Raw genomic sequence first — 19770 nt, forward strand, 5'->3', positions numbered from 1 at the left:
GAAAACAAGAGTAGAGCAAAGGCAGGGAGACGGGAGCAAGCATGGGCGTTCCAGAAAAGACTGGACATTTGGTGTGGCCAGAACACACTGGGGCTGAACGGGTATGAACTGGGAGCACAAGACAATGAAAACACATGCGGGTTGGGGCCAGGCCAAGGAATTTATGCTTGTATTAGATGACCAGATGTACAGGTTAGTGGATTCATCTTGGCAATAACATGAAGGGATTGGAGAGAAGAACCAGGATGAGGAAATTATGATGGAAATAATGCAATGGTCCGATTCTAGAAAGAACCTGTATGTAAGTGGCCAATCAGCTAAATTTGGAGTGTGGGACTCACAGGGTGTGGAGGGACTGGGAGTCTCTAGTCCAACCACCCATTGGATGTTTGGATCCCCTTCCTAATGGCCTCCCCACGGGATTGTCCAACCAAGGCACCCATCCTAGAGGCTTCCTTCCCATTCCAGCTTCAGATTGCTGAGACTCCTCTGAGGTCTTATGTGGAGCTGAAGTCTGCTCCGGGGAGCTACCACCACTACTTCTTTTGCTCCTTGGGGCTTCTAGAATCAGTCCAATGCCTAATTCAGATGCAGCCTTTCACTCTTTAAAAACAGCTGTAATTTACTGTGTGCCAGGCAAGTCTGCAGAGCACGTATTACCCCATTTCCAGATGGGAACCCGGGGCTCATGTGACTTGCTGGGATTTGGCCACTGACCCAGTTGACTGGCAGCACCAGGATAAAAACCCAGAGCTGTCTGACTCCAGAGCCCTGCACTCTGGGAAATAGCTATCGATTTAACTTAGCAAACATTTATTTAGCACCTATTACTATGAAAATCCCTGTCCTTGATATCATAGGGGGAAACCTAAAGTAAATAAGCATGGTTAATAATTTCCAGGGCTCCCCATTCTAGTGATTTGGGCAGTGGAGTCAACACCCAAGCATTGTGATAATGTATACTTGGCTTTGGCTTGCAGGGTGGCTGTTTCAGAAGAAAGTGACTTACACTTCATCCATTGCATGGTAGCACTCAGGGGACCCACCCCCACAGAGTCCCTACCTGAGAAAGAAGGCTGTATCCGGGGAAGATAAAGGAGGGAGATGGACTTAGAAAGTTGGAAGGCATGAAACCGGTGTGTAAAATTAGATTTGAGGAAAGTGAAGCTTCAACTTGGACACAACCCAGTGGTGAGCAGAGAGGAATACAGCAAGACTGAGAAGCTGGAAGCAGAATGAGAACAGGTGTAAGGAACAGATGAGAAAAACCATGAGAACAGAGCCTGTGCACTAAGCATGTGTTCAGGGACTCTGCCTTTAGGCAGTCTGTGGTATTGCTGCAGTTTGGGCTGGAGGGCTTAAAGGAAATGGACAGGACCCTGACAAAGTGAGGGGTTTGTGAGCGGACTTACCTTCCCAGTTGTGTTTTTCTTACCCTGATGTTTAAACTGGTAACAACTTAAGACTATATGTGTTAGGTGCCTGATGCACGTGAAGATGTCTGAATGTGTATCTTCCCCATGATTGTACTTCCACACCTGTGTTACCTGTTGTGCTCTCCGTGGCCCTTCGAGGAAGGACCAGTGGGCATTATCCTCACTGTCCAGGTGAGAGAGGGATCTAAGGGTTAGGTGACATCTTTGCCTCCTCTCCTCACCGCCATGCACCCAGCTTCCATTCAGAACCAGCGCCCACACCCCAGCCAAATCCAGACATCCTCACCTGCTTGCCAGCCCGCATCCCTCCCCCTCCGAGAAGTGCTGTTTCTGACCTGGCTGGGTCTCCCTTCCCCAGGCCAGACTCATCCCTGGATGAGGTTTGCTTTGGTCCCTCCAGTTGGAAATTTCTCTGCCTGCCCTGGGGCTGGCCCTAGAACTCAACGCCTTCACCTGCTGATTTGGAGAGAGAAGCTGCAGGACCTCTCCTGAGGGGCCTAGACTGGTTGTGGTGGGCGGGGCGCGGACACACCCAGTCTTCTTGCCACCTAGCAGATGAGCAGCCCTGGATATTGTGTGTGTGCAGATGGAGAGGCTCACGCTGGAGCATTGCCCTGTTCAAGGAGTCCTTTCCTAGGTAGTTCCAGAGTCCAGCCTATGAAATAGCCCTTTGGCGTTTCCGTTTATTAAAATCAAAACCTCCCTTTCTAGTTTCTGTCTTCTCTCCAGATTCTGCAAAATGTAAAATTGGTAACATTTAGTTAGAGAAGTAAATTCCACGTATGTTTTCTTCTCATGCATGTGGAGATCCCATAAATCTGCTAAATGGCCACATAGTTGTTTTTATGGGTACCAAAACTGCCTCTTTTTTGACCCTAGTCTCTTCCTTGATTTTTAAGGCTCTCCAGGAAGTTCTCTTTTCTTTCCTTCCTTTCTCCGTGTTCCTTTTCTGTTCTCTTCTTACTGGGAAATTCTCTCCCATTTCCATCTGCTGCCTTTTCAAAGGACCTCCCCATTCTACATGGTGACACTCTCTTTTTTACTTTATTATTCCAGTTATTCTGGGGGCTTTGGTGTACTCTGAGACAGATGATGCTTATCTAATAATCATTTATAACTAATCTAACTCTGAAAAGGATTTCTGCTAGATTCACAATATGAGTTAGACATTACAGAACCACAAAACAAGGATAGCAATACAAAAAGATATGTCATTAACACTAAAGAAGACCACTGTACCAGGAAAATCTCTCCTAAGGTTTATTATGGCAATTGAGTGCAAAATGGAGCTTTGAGTTTCCTGGCCTCCAAGGCAAAAAGGGAAACATGCATTATAAAGCTGTCATCGTCTAATTTAAACACACACACAACATAATCTTTACCAAAAAACTGTTCACAGGAGGATCATTTCTGACTTTAAGCAGGTTCTATCCAGGGCTAATCCTCTTAGATCTTTCTGGTGATCTGAGTCAACTGGGGAGTTTTTTAAAACAATCTAGGGGTGCCGAGGGGGCTTAGTTGGTTAAGCATCCGATGCTTGGTTTCGGCCCAGGTTGTGATCTCAGGGTTGTCAGATCAGCCCCAAGTCAGGCAGAATCTGCTTCAGATTCCCCTCCCTCTCCCTCCGCCCATCCCTTTTCTGTCTTCCTTGCACACTGGTCAGCACACGTGTGCTCCGTCTCTCTCTCTCTCTCAAATAAATAAATAAATCTTTAAAATAAAACCAATCTATAACCTGGTCTAGGGTTACATCTAGGGAAATTAGTGACTATGCTCAGGTCAGGGTCTTTTTGAGTCACATGGCCACATCTGTAAACAATAGCATTCATTACATAAAGTACCCCCTACCCCGCCCCAGAAGGCAAGTATGAAATCATGACCTTTTGCTACTTCAGCAGATCTTAGAGTTCAATTGGCCTGGCTTCCTCACTTCCCAGATGAGAAACTGAAGCTTCTCAATGTTCAGTGACTTAGTCAATGCCACCCTGTTCTTCCGAGAACCCATATAATGACTAAGCCTGTGGACTTTGGATTCAGGCCTACTTGAGATCAAATCCCAGCTCCAGCCCCACAGCTTCGGGATTCTATAGCCCACCTAAATATGCTATATAAGTTCCTTAGCTTCTGAAGTTACTAAGCCTCCATCTGCTCATCTGTAATTAGGGATGATAATAGTAATTACCTTCCAAAGTTGTTTTTATAATTATATGCACTAATATCCATTTAAGCTTTTTGCACAGAGCCCGGAACATTGTAAGCACCTGAGAAATGGTGGATGCTATAAAATCCTGATGATGATGATATAGATCATGATAACGGAAAAACTGGATCAAAACTCAGGTTGCCTAATATCTACCGTACGTAAACCCTCTTTCCACCATCCCATTCTACCAGGATTCCTGTCTGAAGTTATATGGACCTGAAGGACATCCCTTAGAACAGCCCTACCCCATAGGGCAGCTGCTAGCCACGCGTGGCTATTTAAAGTTAAATTAATTAAAATTGAATATAATTAGAATTTTAGCTGCTCAGTCACGCCAGCTCCATTCCAAGTTTTCAGTAGCCGTGTATGGTTGGTGGCTATTGTATTGGACAGCACGGATACAAGATGTTTGCATCATAGCAGAAAGGTCTTCTGGAAGCTGCCTTCGTGGCTTCTCCTGGCCCCCTTGCCACTTCCTAATGTTAGTATTTTTGTTATTTATGTATTTATTTCAAAATATTATGCTAGTGGGGCACCTGGGTGGCTCAGTCGGTTAAGCATCTGACTCTTGATCTCAGCTCAGGTCTTGATCTCAGGGTCGTGAGTTCAGGCCCCACGTTGGGATCCAACTGGATGCTGGATGTGGAGTCTACTTTATTTTTTTTATCGTTATGTTAATCACCATACATTACATCATTAGTTCTTGATGTAGTGTTCCATGATTCATTGTTTGTGCATAACACCCAGTGCTCCACGCAGAACGTGCCCTCCTTAATACCCATCACCAGGCTAACCCATCCCCCCACCCCCCTCCCCTCTAGAACCCTCAGTTTGTTTTTCAGAGTCCATCGTCTCTCATGGTTCGTCTCCCCCTCCGACTTACTCCCCTTCATTCTTCCCCTCCTGCTATCTTCTTCTTTTTCTTTTTTCTTAACATATGTTGCATTATTTGTTTCAGAGGTACAGATCTGTGATTCAACAGTCTTGCACAATTCACAGCGCTCACCATAGCACATACCCTCCCCAATGTCTATCACCCAGCCACCCCATCCCTCCCACCCCCCACCACTCCAGCAACCCTCAGTTTGTTTCCTGAGATTAAGAATTCCTCATGTCAGTGAGGTCATATGATACATGTCTTTCTCTGATTGACTTATTTCACTCAGCATAACACCCTCTGGTTCCATCCACGTCGTTGCAAATGGCAAGATCTCATTCCTTTTGGTGGCTGCATAATATTCCATTGTGTATATATACCACATCTTCTTTATCCATTCGTCTGTCGATGGACATCTTGGCTCTTTCCACAGTTTGGCTATTGTGGACATTGCTGCTATAAACATTGGGGTGCACGTACCCCTTCGGATCCCTACATTTGTATCTTTGTGGTAAATACCCAGTAGTGCAATTGCTGGATCGTATGGTAGCTCTATTTTCAACTGTTTGAGGAACCTCCATACTGTTTTCCAGAGTGGCTGCACCAGCTTTGTAGAGTCTACTTTAAAATATATATATTACACTATTATCCTAAGCTAGAAGAAAAGGTTCTTTGGTCTCCTAAGTCTACTGGTGAGTATAGTTGACGCCCACAGAGCCTCAAGGATAAACAAGTCACACAGCTGATCAGTAGCAGGCTGTTCCAAAACACGCTTCTGACTCAGTCGGTCTAGGGTGCCCTAGGAGACCTGGGGAATCAGCTGTCTTAAGTCTGTGTTTCCGTAGGGTTCTGATTGATCAGGGCTGATATATGAATTTAATCCATCTTGTCAGACTGCCAAATGCAGGGTAACGTGAGTTCAAAGGGTTAATTACAAGAGAACAAGAATATCATTTTCTCAAAACCACAGCCTGGTGGCCTGGACACTGAGGACAGCATAGGGGGAAAATCCTGGACCATGCTTGTTCTCCCCTTTTTGGTAAGGAAGAAAGAGATGGTGTTTTAAGATTGATCTGTTAGTGGAATATTATTCAGCCATGAGAAAAAATAAAGAAAATCCTGCCATTTACAACAACATGGATGGACCTTGAGGGCATTATACTAAGTGAAATAAGTCAGAGAGATAAATACTGTATGATCTCACATATATGTGGAATCTAAAACAGCTGAGCCGATAGAAACAGTGGATTGTTGCCAGGGTCTGGGGGATGGGGGAAATGGGGAGAGGCTAGTTAGTCAAGGGGCGCAAACCTTAGCTAGAAGATGAGTAAGTTTTGGAGATCTAATAATGTGCAACATAGTGACTATAGTTAACCATACCATCTTATGTACTTGAAAGTTGATAAAGCAGTAGATCTTAAATGTTCTCACCACCGAAAAGAAATAGTAATTTTCTGTGAGGTGATGGATGTGTGAACTAATCCTACCCTGGTAATCATTTTGCAGTTTCTAAGTATATGAAATCATCATGCTGTATACCTCACAATGTTACATGTCAATAACATCTCAATAAAGCTGGGGAAATAGCTAAAATAAAATAAAATTGATTTTATTTAAATATATTGTGTTTCCTTGCAAAAGAACTTCTTCAAGGATCAAGACTTCCAGATATGTTTCTGATTTCAAGAGCATCTGTGTTGTTATTTTTATTGGTTGGGTTCATTAAGGTGAGCTCAAAGCCATTGTCAGTATATTTTCACAAAGTTGATAAAGCAACTCAACTTCCTATGACATAAAGTAAACCTTTAAATGAACAAACAATTCATTGTAACAAATATTTTAATACATGTAGCTTCGAGGATCAAATACAGTCCCAAGTTTCCAAGTTTGCAGTCTGTAGAGGATATCTATTAAAAGGGAAGGTTTTTGCCTCTTTTTGGTAAAGGGAAAAGAAACTCAAATCCATGGTGACACAATAATGGAAAAATGCAGATTTAACTTAAACACTACAGGAAGTGATATTAGTGTCAGTTAGAATTAGATTTGGTTCTGAGTGATCGAAAACCCAAATAGCAAATGTTTAAACCAGATAGAAGTTTGTGTCTCATACAAACAAAGTCTAGAAGTAAGAATCCAGGAGAGGTATGGCCACTGAAGCAATTGTCAGAAATCCAAGTCCTCCTGCTCTCTCATCCTCAACATGTGGCTTCCACCTCCTTGTCCAATGTGGCTGCTTTAACACCAACCATCATGTCTACATTTTTTGCCAGCAGAATGGAAGAAGACCAGAGAAAGTTGGGTTTCCTCCTTTTAGGGACCTTCCTAGAAGTCTCACAAGAAACTTCTGCCTATATCATTGTAAGAACCAGTCTCCAACTGCAAAGGCTGAAAAATGTGTGCTAGATGGGTCATGAGCCCAGCTAACAATTGGGGGTTTTATTACTAGGTAAGAAGAGGAAAACACATATAGAGGGACACCCAGTTGTCTCTGCCAGAGTAGAAAAATATTCTGCATTAACTTTCTAAACAGTTACAGTGAACTTTTCGTTTTGCATTTTCAGAGGTGTTTTTGTCAATCCATTCTTTTTTTTTAAGATATTTATTTAGAAAGAGAGAGGGTGTGAGCAGGGTGGGGGTGGCGGGAAGAACAGAGGGAAAAGGAGAGGGAGCATCTCAAGCAGACTCCCTGCTGAGTGCAGAGCCTGATCCCAGGACTCTGAGATCCCGACCTGAGCCAAAATCAAGAGATGGATGCTTAACCCACGGCACCACCCAGGTGCCCCATCAATCCATTCTTGATGTTTCTTTTCAAATACTTTTCTGACTTTGTGTTTTTCCACTGCAGTCCTAACTGAGGAAGAATTAAAGTATTAGGAGTTTATATTTTTATTCCAGAAGTTACAAGGCCCTATATGGTGTTTCCCCCTCTCTCCAGTGTTATCCTACCAGTGCACCTCCTCCGCTGTGCTCTCTCCTCCACCTCAGCTCCAGCCCCATCAAGCTGAATTCCCCCAAAGTGCTATGCCCTCCCTGCCTCTGGGCCTTTGCACATGCTCTGTCTTCTGCCTGGGAATGACAGAATGCATGGCTACTAGCCCTGGCTCTGGGTCTCACTGCCTACATGTATATCCCAGTACTGCCCCTTATAACTGTGTACCTGTAGGCAAGTTGTCTAACCTCTCTGTGCCTCTGTTTCACTACCTGTAGAATGAAGATAAGAATGGTACTTACTTTTTGGTTCTTGTCATTATCAAACAAGCCAATAAAAGACAAATGTTCGATGGCAGTTGGCTTTGTTGAACAGTTACCATGTGCTAAACACCTTACAGAGTTTCTCTTAATCGTCACAATCCCGTGCGGTGGCCTGACGATTTCTCCCATTTTACATACAAGGAAACTGAGGCACAGAGAAGTTAAGCAACTTGCCCAAGTCCCACAGCTAGCGACTCATGGGCTCAAATGTAGGGCCTTCTGTTGTTAGAGTGGGTGCCCTTCCCCCCCACACCAGCACCACACCAGCCGCGGGTTTCCTTCGTAAGGCTGTGTGCTGCCTTTTGCAGACTTTTATGATAATCCTTTCAGAAACAGGGTGACCTCTGCGGACCCATCCCTGGCCTATGCCTCTCAGCCTGCGCCAGCCCAGGCCCTGCGCTTTTAGGCCTCTGGAGCCATTGCTCCCAGGATGTGAGGCTGTGCAGCCCTTGCCACCTCCAAAAGTTGATCTTTTGTGCCCAGGCTGCTAGGAAGGTTCTGTGGCAGCCTCAAACAGAGCCTGCAGCTTCCCCACTTCTGAAGCCCCGGCCTCCCTCCCAGGGCCATTTATATCCCAGGCCCTATCATCATTTCACCCACTTGAGATCAGGTTCCCACCACAGGGGTTCTGTGCCCCTAAGCCAGGCCTGGCTGTGGTGCAGTCAGCAGCCCAGAGAGGAGAGGGACAGGCTGGTCTGTTGATCGCTGCGTGGTGTGCAAGGAAGGACCTCAGGGCTGCCAAGGATCTTGCAGCTTGGAGCTGGCATTCTCTAGATGTGAAGGGGCTCGGCTTTGGTGGGCATCAGAAACCCTGCAGAGAATGAACAAGGTGCAGAGATGCCCCGGGTAGTTGTCTCGGTAATGGCCCCCAAAGACACCAAGTCCTAATCTCTGCAACCTATGGTTTACAAAGAAAAAGGGTCTCTGCAGGTGTGATTTTAGTTAAGGGTCCTAATATGGGGAATTAATCCTGGATTATCTGAGTGGGCCCTAAATCCAATCACACGTGTCCTTAGAGGAGAGAGAGAGAGATTTGACACAGATGATGACCAGGTGATGTAAAGACAGAGGCGGAGGGGCGCCTGGGTGGCTCAGTTGTTAAGCGTCTGCCTTCGGCTCAGGTCATGGTCCCAGGGTCCTGGGATCGAGCCCCGCATCGGGCTCCCTGCTCCGCAGGAAGCCTGCTTCTCCCTCTCCCACTCCCCCTGCTTGTGCTCCCTTTCTCGCTGTGTCTCTCTGTCAAATAAATAAATAAATAATAAAAAGACAGAGGCAGAGATGGAGAGATGGAGGAGCCTCAGCCAAGGAATGTTGGCAACCACCAAAAGCTGGAAGAGGCAAGCAATGAGTTCTCCCCTAGATCCTCTGGAGGGAGCACGGTCCTGCTGCCACCTTGATCTTGGACTTCTGGCCTCCAGCACTGTGAGAGAATACCCTTGTGACAGCAACCCCGGGAAACCAATACACCTAGCACATGGGCGGGAACGCAGGAATATGCATTTTAACCAGTTCCCCAGGGGGCTTTTGAGGCCCCACCACCGCCAAAATGAAGAAGCAGGCAGAGTATGTAGACAGAAACTCCGAGAGAGCTGTGACTTCTCGCTCTCCATCGTTGCTGCTTAAACTGTGGGAGACGGGACTGTGTGGGATGCTGGGGTGCGGGTGGGAACCTGCAGAGGAGCAGGGCTGAGTTATGGGGCAGGCAGCTAAGGGCGGGAGCCCCATCCCCAGGGGAGCAGAGGGAGTCAGCTGGAGGAGGAACCTTCCTCCCCAGGATGGGAGGGGAGGTGACGGTGGGGCAAGGGTGCAGGGAGGAGACTGTTGTTCCTCATATCTTATTTGCTCTGCCTGAATCGTACCTCAACCCTCCACTTATGGCCCTCCACTGCCCGCCCCCCCCCCGTCACCTGCTTCAGAACACGTGACAGGAAAGCCAAAGAAGTTTCCAAGGTCAGTCACAGGGGCCTGCTAGCACTGTTAGCAGAAGTCCCCTCCTCACCCAGCACCCCTTGGCCCTTGCCCCATTTTGGGGAACAGCCCCATTTGTGGGGCTGACTGTCATTCTCAAAGGACTCGTCCTGCTGGTACAAAATGGCTTGTTCTGCCCTAAAAGCATTGAGCCGACCCATGAGGCCTTTGTTTGTCCCCAAGCGGTGTGTCTGCGCACTCAGGATGTTGGGAAGTGGTCTTTAGTGGGACCCAGCCCCCAGGCCTCCTCCCCACCCCAGAGACCATTTGCGATGATGAGGGGGCCCAATCCGCACAGAAAGAGGACACTGCAAGGCTGATATCACAGCGCAAGTCTGAAGGCCGTGAGCTGGCAGAATCCTCTGGTCTTTGCAGCTCCTAAGGCCTCCAGCTGATCGGATGAGGCCCACCCACCCAATGGAAGATAATCTGCTTACTCAGAGTCCACTGATCTAAATGTTAATCTCGTCTTAAAACATACCTTCCCAGCAACATCCAGACAGCCTTTGACCACTTCTGGGTACTGTGGCCTAGCCAGGTGGACATATAAAATCAACCATCACAAGGTGTATTTTTTTTTAAGTATTTACATTCCAGGATGATGATAAACACCGTCACGAATACCAAATACCTATTAGACAATGGAGTGGGTGCTTGGATCAGAACAAACTCCCCGAGGCAGAAAGCGTCTGTTTTGTAAAGATTGGTGGGAGACTAAAGAGAATCCTGGCGGGAGGCAGAAGCCGCCTCCCAGGATAAAACCTGCAATCCCCAGACACCTGCTCTCCCAGGCTCCCTCATCGCGGGTGCTTGCTCATGACCTAGGCTCACAAGAGCCTCGGGAGCCCTGGATCCAAGCGAGCTCCTTCTTCTGTTACGTTGTCTCCTGGGCCTCTCTGCCCTCTTGCAACTGTCTCACTTCTCTCACTTTGTCCTCTTTAAACATAAGAGAATTCACCCTCCCTGGTTTCTGGCTTGAGTCGTAATACCTCTCTAGGGTCTGGTTACTCAAACTGTGGTCCATATACGGCCTGGAAGCTTGTTACCAATGCAGAATCTCGGGCCCTGCCCCAGATCCACTGACTCAAGACCCACGTTGTAACAAGACCCCAGGCAATTCCTATGCACACTCGTGTTCTAGAAGCACTGACTTCTAGCACACCCCTTGGCTTCTCTCACTCCAGGCCCTTCTGCAGGAACCACGCTCAAGGCCAGTCTGACCATACTCTGCACAGTAGGGCTGTCACTGTAGTAAAAGTCACTTCTGACCTCTGCAGCTTCTTAGCTCTCCTGCCCACAAATACAGTGAGATTACAGTGAATATTGCTATGGAAACCAGCCTTGGCTACTGTCTACTATCAATTTTGCTGCTTTTCCTTCACTCCCTGTATCTCTGGAATTACGAGCTTCCTAAACCACAGTCGAACATCTAAATTCCTCTCTAGCCTGAGACGTAACAAATAACAGAGATGTGAAGTCAAGGCCAGACAATTTATCAAGGAAAGCCATAGTAACTGCAGAGGTTTGCTTTGATTTAAAAAGAGAGGGCAAGAGTGGTGTTCTGTGTAGTAAGACTTTTCCTCTTACTACGCTTGAGTGATGCCAGAAACCGCGCCAGTGATGCTGGTGAGCGTAGCTACCACCTATGGAACAGGGGCCAGGTTAGAACAGGACCATCCCATCCAATTCTGGCAATACCCCTCTGTATTCATTTCCTGTGGGTGCTGTTAAAAAAAAAGAAAAGAAAGTTGCCCCCAGTGTGAAGACTTAAAACAATACAAGTGTATCCTTTTACAGTTCGGGAGGTCAGACGTAGGAAATCAGTTTCACTGGGCTAAAAGGAAGGTGTCAGCAGGGCTGGTGCCTTCTGGAGGCTCCAGGGGAGAATCCCTTTGCCTTTGTAGCTTCTGGAGGCACCTGCATCCCTCGGGCTCATGGCCCCTTTTCTGCATTCGTCCATTTACTTCCTTCCGTCCTCACACCTCCTGCTCCCTCCCTGGACCTCCCCGCCTCCCTCTGCTGAGGACCCTTGTGATTGCATTTAGGGCCCACCTGGATCATTCCAGATAGCCTTCCCTTCTCAAAACTCCTTAACTTAGAATCCCATGTGCGAAGTCCATTTTCCCAGATAAGTAACATTCACAGGTCCTAGGGATTAGGATGTGGACATCTTGGGGGGGGCGGGGGGAGGGATTATTCAGCCCATCTCACCCTGTTCAGTAGGTACTGGTATTATTCCCATTTTCCTGATGAGAAACCTCAAGCACGACAACTGACACACCTTGTTCAAGGTCACACAGCTGGAAGGTAGAGGAGCTGGAATCCCGCTCTTGCTCAGCCTCTCTCCAAAGCCCGAGTTTCTAACCCTGACCTCTGCATGGCACGGCCTCCAGACGGATTCGAACGCATCCACTGTGGTCAGTAGGAAATGAATGGACATCCACCAGCTCTCTAAAGAGCTTGAACTTCCAAATGAAGCCTGTCTACCACAGACTAAAACCTCCAGGGCAGGGCAGGATTTAAACCACAGATGTACTGGTCTGCCGGGGCTTCCCTAACAAATTAACACAGGCTAGGTGCCTTGAACAAAGGGAATGTATTTTCTCACCACACTGGAGGCTGGAAGTCCAAGCCAGTGCTGTCAAGGTGTCAGCAGGGTTGGTTTTTTTCTGAGGCCTCCCTCCTTGGCTTGCCGATGGCCGCCATCTTGCTGCCCCCCTTCACACGGGTGCCGCACTGTGTGCGCACACCCTTGGTGGCTCTGTGTCCTCATTTCCTCTTCTTATGAGGATATCCATCATGCTGAATTAGGGCCCAGCATGATGGCCTCATTTTTATAGCTACATTCTGAGGTCCTAGGGATTAGGGCTTCAACAGAAGCATTTTGAGGGGATACAGGTCAGCCCATACCAACAGGTATTCTCTGACCTTAGGGATGAGGCAGTTTAGAGGTGTCTGAGGTAAATTCCAGAGCCCCGTGGCTGCCTTCATTCTCAGCATAAATGCTGGTTCTTCGTTCTTCATCAGTGTTTTCCACCCTAACCCACAGTGACCCTATCAGTCCCCTGGCTTTGTGATCATATTAATTTCCTGGGGCTGTTGTGACGAGTTACCACAACCTGGTGGATTAAAACAACACACGTTTGTTCTCCTACAGCTCCAGGGGTCAGTAGTCCCAAATTATTTCCACTTGGCCAAAATCAAGATGTCCATAGGGCTGTGTTCTGCTGGAGACTCTGAGGGAAGAATCCATTTCCTCATCTTTTCCAGCTTCTAGGGCTGCACTTCTCGGCTTGGGCCTCCTTCCTCCATCTTCGAAGCCAGCAACGGAGCATCTGGTTTCAGTGTCACCTGTGTCAAATCTCCCCGTTTCCCTTTCATAAGGACCCTTGTGATTGCGTTTAGGGCCCAGCTGGATAATCCAGGGTAATCTTCCCTTCCCAAGATCTTAATTGAATTACATCAGCAGAGTCTCTTTTGCCATCAACATGGACAGGTTCCAAGGAATAGGACTTGATGTCTTTGGGGGCTATTATTCAGCCTACCACAGTGACCCTTCCTCACTTATGTCCTGGCCACCCCATTGCCCTGGAGGGCCAAAATAGGAGGTGATGCACGTGAAAGCCTTGGTGAGCTGCAAAGGATTTTTCTGCCTCAGGACCTTTGCACAGTCTGTTACTGCTGCCTGGAACATCCATCTCTCTGCACACACATTCACATATGACCAGTTCCTTCACATCTTTGAGGTTTTGTTACCTTCTCAGAGAGGCCTTCCCTACCTCAGCCCTGTTTATTCTCTATCCCAGCACCCTGACACTAATCGCAGTTTGTAATTGCTTATTACTTACTGACTTATGTGTTCCTTATCTGTGTCCCTGTTAAACTGTTAGTTCTGTGAGAACAAGGACCCGATAAGTTCTGTTCTCTACTCTGTCTCCAGCTCCTAGAAGCGTGCCTACGACATGGGTGCTCCCTAAAGGATTGTTAGATGAATGAGTGAGGTTAACAGATGACATGACATTTCATCAGTTACACACCCATGGCCAGGTTTGGGTTTTCTTCTTGGGGTACTACCTCTGGGTATGACTGTGGCTCAGTGTTCTCCAGATGCAACCATGACCTCTTTGTGGGAGGGTCCTGTTTTCTAATCTCTCCAAAGCTTTCTGTCCCCATCCCTAGGACCTTCATGGGCATCTCCCCATCTTCAGGGCTTCTTCCTAAGCCCCCAGGAAGCTGGCTATTTCAATATACTCAAAGAATTTTAGAGGAGGAAGAAACCAAATAGACCCAGGGTCATTTGACTCTGGTCAAATAGACCCGTTGTGATTTTGTGAATAAAGTTTTCTTGAACGTGGCAAGGTTCTTTCGTGTGCCTATTGTCTGGGGCTGCTTTCCCACTATCGTGGCAGAGTTCAGTAGTTGAGACGGAGACTGGATGGCCCAGAAAACCTAACATATTTACTATTCGGCCCTTTACAGAAAAGGTTTGCTGACCCCTGAAATAGACCATCTGATCCAAGCCCATCCACTTTATAGACGAAGACACTGGGAGCCTAAACATTTGCAGACCAGAGCCAGAGTCCTACTGTGAGCTCTTTCTTGGCAGATTCAGGACTGGAATCCAGTTCTGCAGAATCCCAAACAAACCAGGCTTCTCCCACGTCCCGTAGCATCCTCCTTAGCACCCAGCCCCTCCCCAACCAAACTCCCTTTCAATTCTGAGTGGTCACCCCCCGCCCCACCAGCTTTCTCTTCACTGTTTCACAAAGGCTCCACCCATGCATGTTCTCCATCTCCCACTGGAATCTGGGCCCAACAACCTTCCTGAGCTGACTTGCTCTCTTGACTCTGCAAGAAGCCCACCCGGGCTTTGCTCTTCCCTTCGGAAATCCCTGGTCCTAACCCCACAGACCTCCTGTTTGAACACCACGGCAAAGATTTCGACGGCCACTGCCCTAATAGAGTGGACGGTGTCCCTCCCCCGCTCTGTTCACCTCAGGCCACCCACTTGGGGTTCTCAAACCCAGCTTGCTCCAGAATTCCCAGAGGAGCTTACTTAGAATGCACATGCCCAGGCCCCAGCCCAGACTTGAACCAAAACTCTGGGGAGGGGGTGACTTGAGGCCTTGGGAATTTTCACACACACACCCATGATTCTGGCATTGAGCACAGTCTCAGAACCACTTCACGAAGCCGTGGGCTTCCCAAGCGTCCTCTAGGCATTAGTCACTGAGGACAACTTCAGAACAAAGTCAGTAGCCAGTGGAACATTGTTCCCTTTAAAATACATAAGGAGAATGCAGTCTTTCTCCTTCAGCTTTCTCCACCCTCTCCTTAACTCAAGGCCCTATATTCTTTCCCATCTCCAGTGCCTCCCAAAGAAACATCACAACACTTTCTCCCTGCCTCTGCATAGACGAGATAAGATTTTTAAATGAGTTGCTGGGAAACAATTCACGAGCTTATAAACTATTGAAGTCAGGGTGATGAAGAGAAGACGATGTTGAAAGGAGAACAGGTACACAGAAAATTCCAGAGGAGGCTGGAATCCTGGGGTTCAGGGTTTTTTTACTGTGGTGCTCGCTAGCTGTCTTGGTACAGGTGTGATCCTGAAGGCAGCAGGGCCTCCTTCTGTCCTCTTCAGGCTTCCTCAGGAGCTGGCGGCATGCCCTGGGCCTCAGCACCTCACAGAAAGGGCAGCAGCCGAAGGGCAGTGTGCGGGGGAGACACAGCCCCCCAGCGACAGGAAGTTGGGGGCCACTCTTCGGGGGCACTGAGCAAAGGAAAGGCAGCATGGGCTGGCGGGTGCCGCCTCCGAGGAGGAGAGTTCTCCCAGAGGAGAGTTCTCTGAGCGCTCAGGGCTGGTTTCTACGGTGATGGAGACATGGTGACAAAAATAAGTCTTGCTCACCTGAGACAGTGGAATCCAATTCAATTTCAAGACAGTGTGTGTTTATTGAGTGCCTGATTCGGTTTAGGTGATGGAGAGAACGAGAGAGTGAGGGCGACAGCCCAAGCAGCAGGCTGACTCAGCCAGAAATTCCCTGGGAGACTGCCCCACGGGTCCATGGGGCCAGAAACTCGATTGCATCCATTTCACCCAGTAGGAAATTGGCAAATCTTTGTCTTGTGAACAAATACTTATTAAGTGCTTCCAGCCTGCCAGGGCTGTCATGGGGCTGTGGCTGGATCAGTGAACCTAGCAGATCCGGGTCCCTGCCCCGATGGACTTTACATTCAACTGGGGCATCGGCAAGGCCCGGGGGTAAAGCCAGTGGGGTGGGGTCCGCCATGGGATGGGTCCACATAGGGTGGATCATCAGGAGAAATGTTTAGGGTAAGGTAGGATTTGCACTGTGGTTTGAAGGTTAAGTGGGGTGTGGATTTTTAAAGGGCTGGAGGCCTTACGGACAGGGGACTGAGCTACATGGCCGGGAATGAAAATGGCGCACCAGCAATGGTCTATGACCAGATCAGCTGGCTCTGCTGGGGGTGCATGCTGGGAAGTTAGACAAGAGAATGTCGGTATCACATGGGGTTATGGCACACAAGGTATGTACTCGAACATCTTGGGTTCGACTCCCAGCTCTTGTACTTGCTAACCTTGTGATCCAGGGCATGCTCCTTAACCTCAATAAACTTCATTCTCCTGATCTAGAAAGTAGGCATAATCTAACTAGCTCATACATTGGTCCCAAGCATTTAGATGAGATCATGAGATTAATTGAAATGAATGTAAATGAATGTAAAAGGCTTTTTTAGCTGTTGAATATTAACAATGGAGAAACAGCTCACTCTCTAGGCAAACCAGAACTCACTACTAAAAACTCGGTTTGGGCGCTCGTGACGCCTGCATACTGAGGGGCTTGGCTGCCTGGTCAACCCTTCCTTTACGACCCTCTGTCCACCCCACGGCAGCCATGCTGGACTGAATGGCAGCACTGGGGTCAAGATGAGACAGGAGAGGTGCCTCGAACACATTTGCATGGCCTGGCCTCCTTCAGTTTTGCACCCTAGGCACCCCACTTGCCTCGCCCTGGCAGGGGCTCTGCTGAACCTAGGAAACCTTGTTGGTCGACACAGTACATTTCTCAAAGTGTGTTTCTTGGTCTACTTAAGTCAATATCATAGGGGCCACTTCTTAAAATTATATTCATGGACCTGACACAGTCAGCATCTCTGGAGATAAGGACAGGGGATCTGCATTTTCACACACACACACACACACACACACACACACACACACACGGGATTCCCAGCCCCTCTACCCATACAGTACCTTAGAGCAGAAGTTCTGTGAGTGTGGCCCCAGACCAGCAGCATCAGCATTGCCCAGGAACTCATAAGAAATACAGATTTTTGTCCACCTCCCCAATCGACTGAAACAGACACTCTAGGGGTGGGGCCCAGCAATTTCTATTTTAACAAGCCCTCCAGGTAATTCTGATTCACATTAAATTCACATGGGGGAGATTTTAAAAACTACCAATATCCAGCCCCATCCTAGATGAAATCAGAATTCCTTCAAAAGCTCCCCCACCACGTCTGCCTTTGGCTCAGGTCATGATCCCAGAGTCCTGGATCGAGCCCCACATTGGGCTCCCTGCTCAGCGGGAAGGCTGTTTCTCCCTCTCCCTCTGCCTGCTGCTCTGCCTACTTGTGCTCTCTCTGTCTCTGTCAAATAAATAAATAAAATCTTTAAAAAAAAAAAAAAAGCTCCCCCACCACAGGGGCGCTTGGGTGGTTCAGCTCAGGTCATGATCCCAGGGTCCTGCATCGGGCTCCCTGCTCGGTGGGAAGTCTGCTTCTCCCTCTCCAACTCCCCCTGCTTGTGCTCTCTGTGTCTCTCTCTGTCAAAAAATAAATAAAAATCTTTAAAAATAATAATAATAAATAAATAAAATAATAATAAAAGCTCCCCCACCAACCCAGTAATCCTAATGGGAATAAACAGAGTTTATGATGATCACTGGAAGAAACAGGAAGTTGGCACAAATGTATGGCATTACAAAGTATATAGTTCAGCCTTGGGCATTGTCTCAGTTAATTCTTGCAACAAGCTGCCCCCCTGCTGTGGTCTCATTAGCCCGCGAAGAACCTGAGGCTTCCAGAGCTTCAGGGGCTTGGCAGCCCCCCCACCTCCACTCCCCAACAAGGGCAGTTTTGCTGGCCTTGACTGGGCATCCGCCTGGCCTGGATCTCAGGGAAGACTGCCTGTCCACTTGGCTCTTTGCACCTTTTCCAGGTGCTAAAAAAGCCTGTTGGCAGCCCGGTGCTTGGGCAGAACTGGGGCTGAGAGAGCTCCACAAAGGGAGCGTGGGGAGACAGGAAGAGAGAGTTGGAGGACACCTTAGGGTTGGGCCTAGAATGGTGAGCCCCAAGGACTCATCACCCCAGGCATTTTCTGGGGTTTTCTACTAAGGCCTGCCCCTGTGCTTGGTGCTTTAAGTGAGCCATCTCCTGTGTGTTCACATGATCTCTGAGGGAGATAACACTCCCAGGATCGTCACATGGTATCCCTGCTTTGCAGATGAGGAAACTGAGGCCCAAAGACTCTGGAGAGCCTGCCCCGGGGTCACCGGTGGGGTCACCGGTGCGATCAGGATGTCTGCGACGGCTCTCCCACCACTCCGGACATCAGAGGCAGGGTCCCCGGGGAAAGGGGGGGGGGGTTAGGGGGGCTGGGGACCGGCGAGGAGGGGGTGGGGCTGAGCCGGCAGCCCCCGCCACCCGGCCGCCCTAACGGTCTCCCGTCCTCCCGCGCAGGCCCTTCCTCGTTCTGCCGCCGCTGATGGAGTGGATCCGGGTGGCCGTGGCGCACGCCGGCCACCGCCGCAGCTTCTCCATGGACAGCGACGACGTCCGCCAGGCGGCCCGGCTGCTTCTGCCCGGCGTGGACTGCGAGCCGCGCCAGCTCAGGTAAGGCCGGGCCGGGCCGGGGCCCCGCGAGCGAGGGGCGCCCCTCCGGGGTGGGGAGAGCGGGCCCCGCCGGCCGCGCGCAGGCCTCCGGGCGCAGCGCCCCCCACCTTCCCGCCAGCCGGAGCCCCGCCCCGCGCTGGGCGCCCCGCGGGCCGTGCGGGCTCGGCCGGTAGTAGTGACAGACGCGCGGGGCTGATGAGCAGCGGGTCCCTGGCTGGACTGGCGGGGAAGGGGGAGGACAGGAGCAAGGCTGCGTGGGAATGCTCCGCTTCTTCGAGGACCAGATAACCGTGTGCTTCTTTCTATTCTCCTTCTTTCTACTCGCATTCTGCTCCTCTCCCTCCCGCCTTCTTCGCTCTCCCCACAAGAAATGCCGGGCTTCCTGTAGTTTCTGACAACACCTTGCAGGGGACAGTTGCTGGCTGAGAAACAGCACAAACTCTGCTTCTTTGCATACCTGGGGATGGCTTGGCTCACTCTTTTCTAGGTCTGTATCCACGCCTCTCCTTCAGGCGGGGAATTCTTCTTGGGCCACTCAGGGACACCATGCTTTGGGGCTTATTTTTACCCAAAGCAAAAGTAATACAATTACTCACTCCGGCTGAGTCAAAACCTGGGTCTAAATGCAAAAAGCAGGAAGCTCGGAGCTGTGTGTGCCTGTGTGTGCACTGTCTGGACTCCTTGTGCTGGCTTTCAGGGGTCGTGGTTGCCATTTCCTTTCTTTTTTTTTCCCAGCTTTGTTGAGATACAATTGATATCACATTGTGGAGGTTTTAGATGTACAAGGTGTTGATTTGATACATTTAAATATTGCACAATGATGACCACCACCGCATTAGCTCACATCTCCATCCTTTTACACAGTAACCATTTCTTTTTTTGTGGGCAGAATATTCAAGACCTACTCTCAGCAAATTTTGGGTGTATAGGATACAGTATTTTTAGCTATAATCACCATGCTGTACACGAGATCCCCAGAACTTATTCATCCTATAACAGGAAGTGTGTACCCTTGGACCAACATCTCCCCATTTCCCCCACCCACCCGCCCCTGGCAACCACCATTCTACTCTCCGTTTCTCTGAGCTCAATTTAAATTCCACATATAAGTCTCT

The 19770-nt window shown here is 48.9% G+C and overlaps 1 protein-coding gene across 1 annotated transcript in view; it reads left to right on the top strand.

Moving 5' to 3' along the window:
* ABTB3 (ankyrin repeat and BTB domain containing 3) overlaps window positions 1-19770 on the top strand; it is a 298415-nt gene that overhangs the window by 202197 nt on the left and 76448 nt on the right. The window contains exon 4 of the mRNA XM_028088606.2: window positions 18503-18655. Coding sequence (XP_027944407.1) covers window positions 18503-18655 — 153 coding nt within the window. The remainder of the gene's footprint in view (window positions 1-18502; window positions 18656-19770) is intronic.

The sequence above is a fragment of the Eumetopias jubatus genome, unplaced genomic scaffold (genome assembly GCF_037043125.1).
Source record: "Eumetopias jubatus isolate StellerSeaLion01/CBP00866 unplaced genomic scaffold, mEumJub1_p1.0 scaffold_8, whole genome shotgun sequence".
NCBI lineage: Eukaryota > Metazoa > Chordata > Mammalia > Carnivora > Otariidae > Eumetopias > Eumetopias jubatus.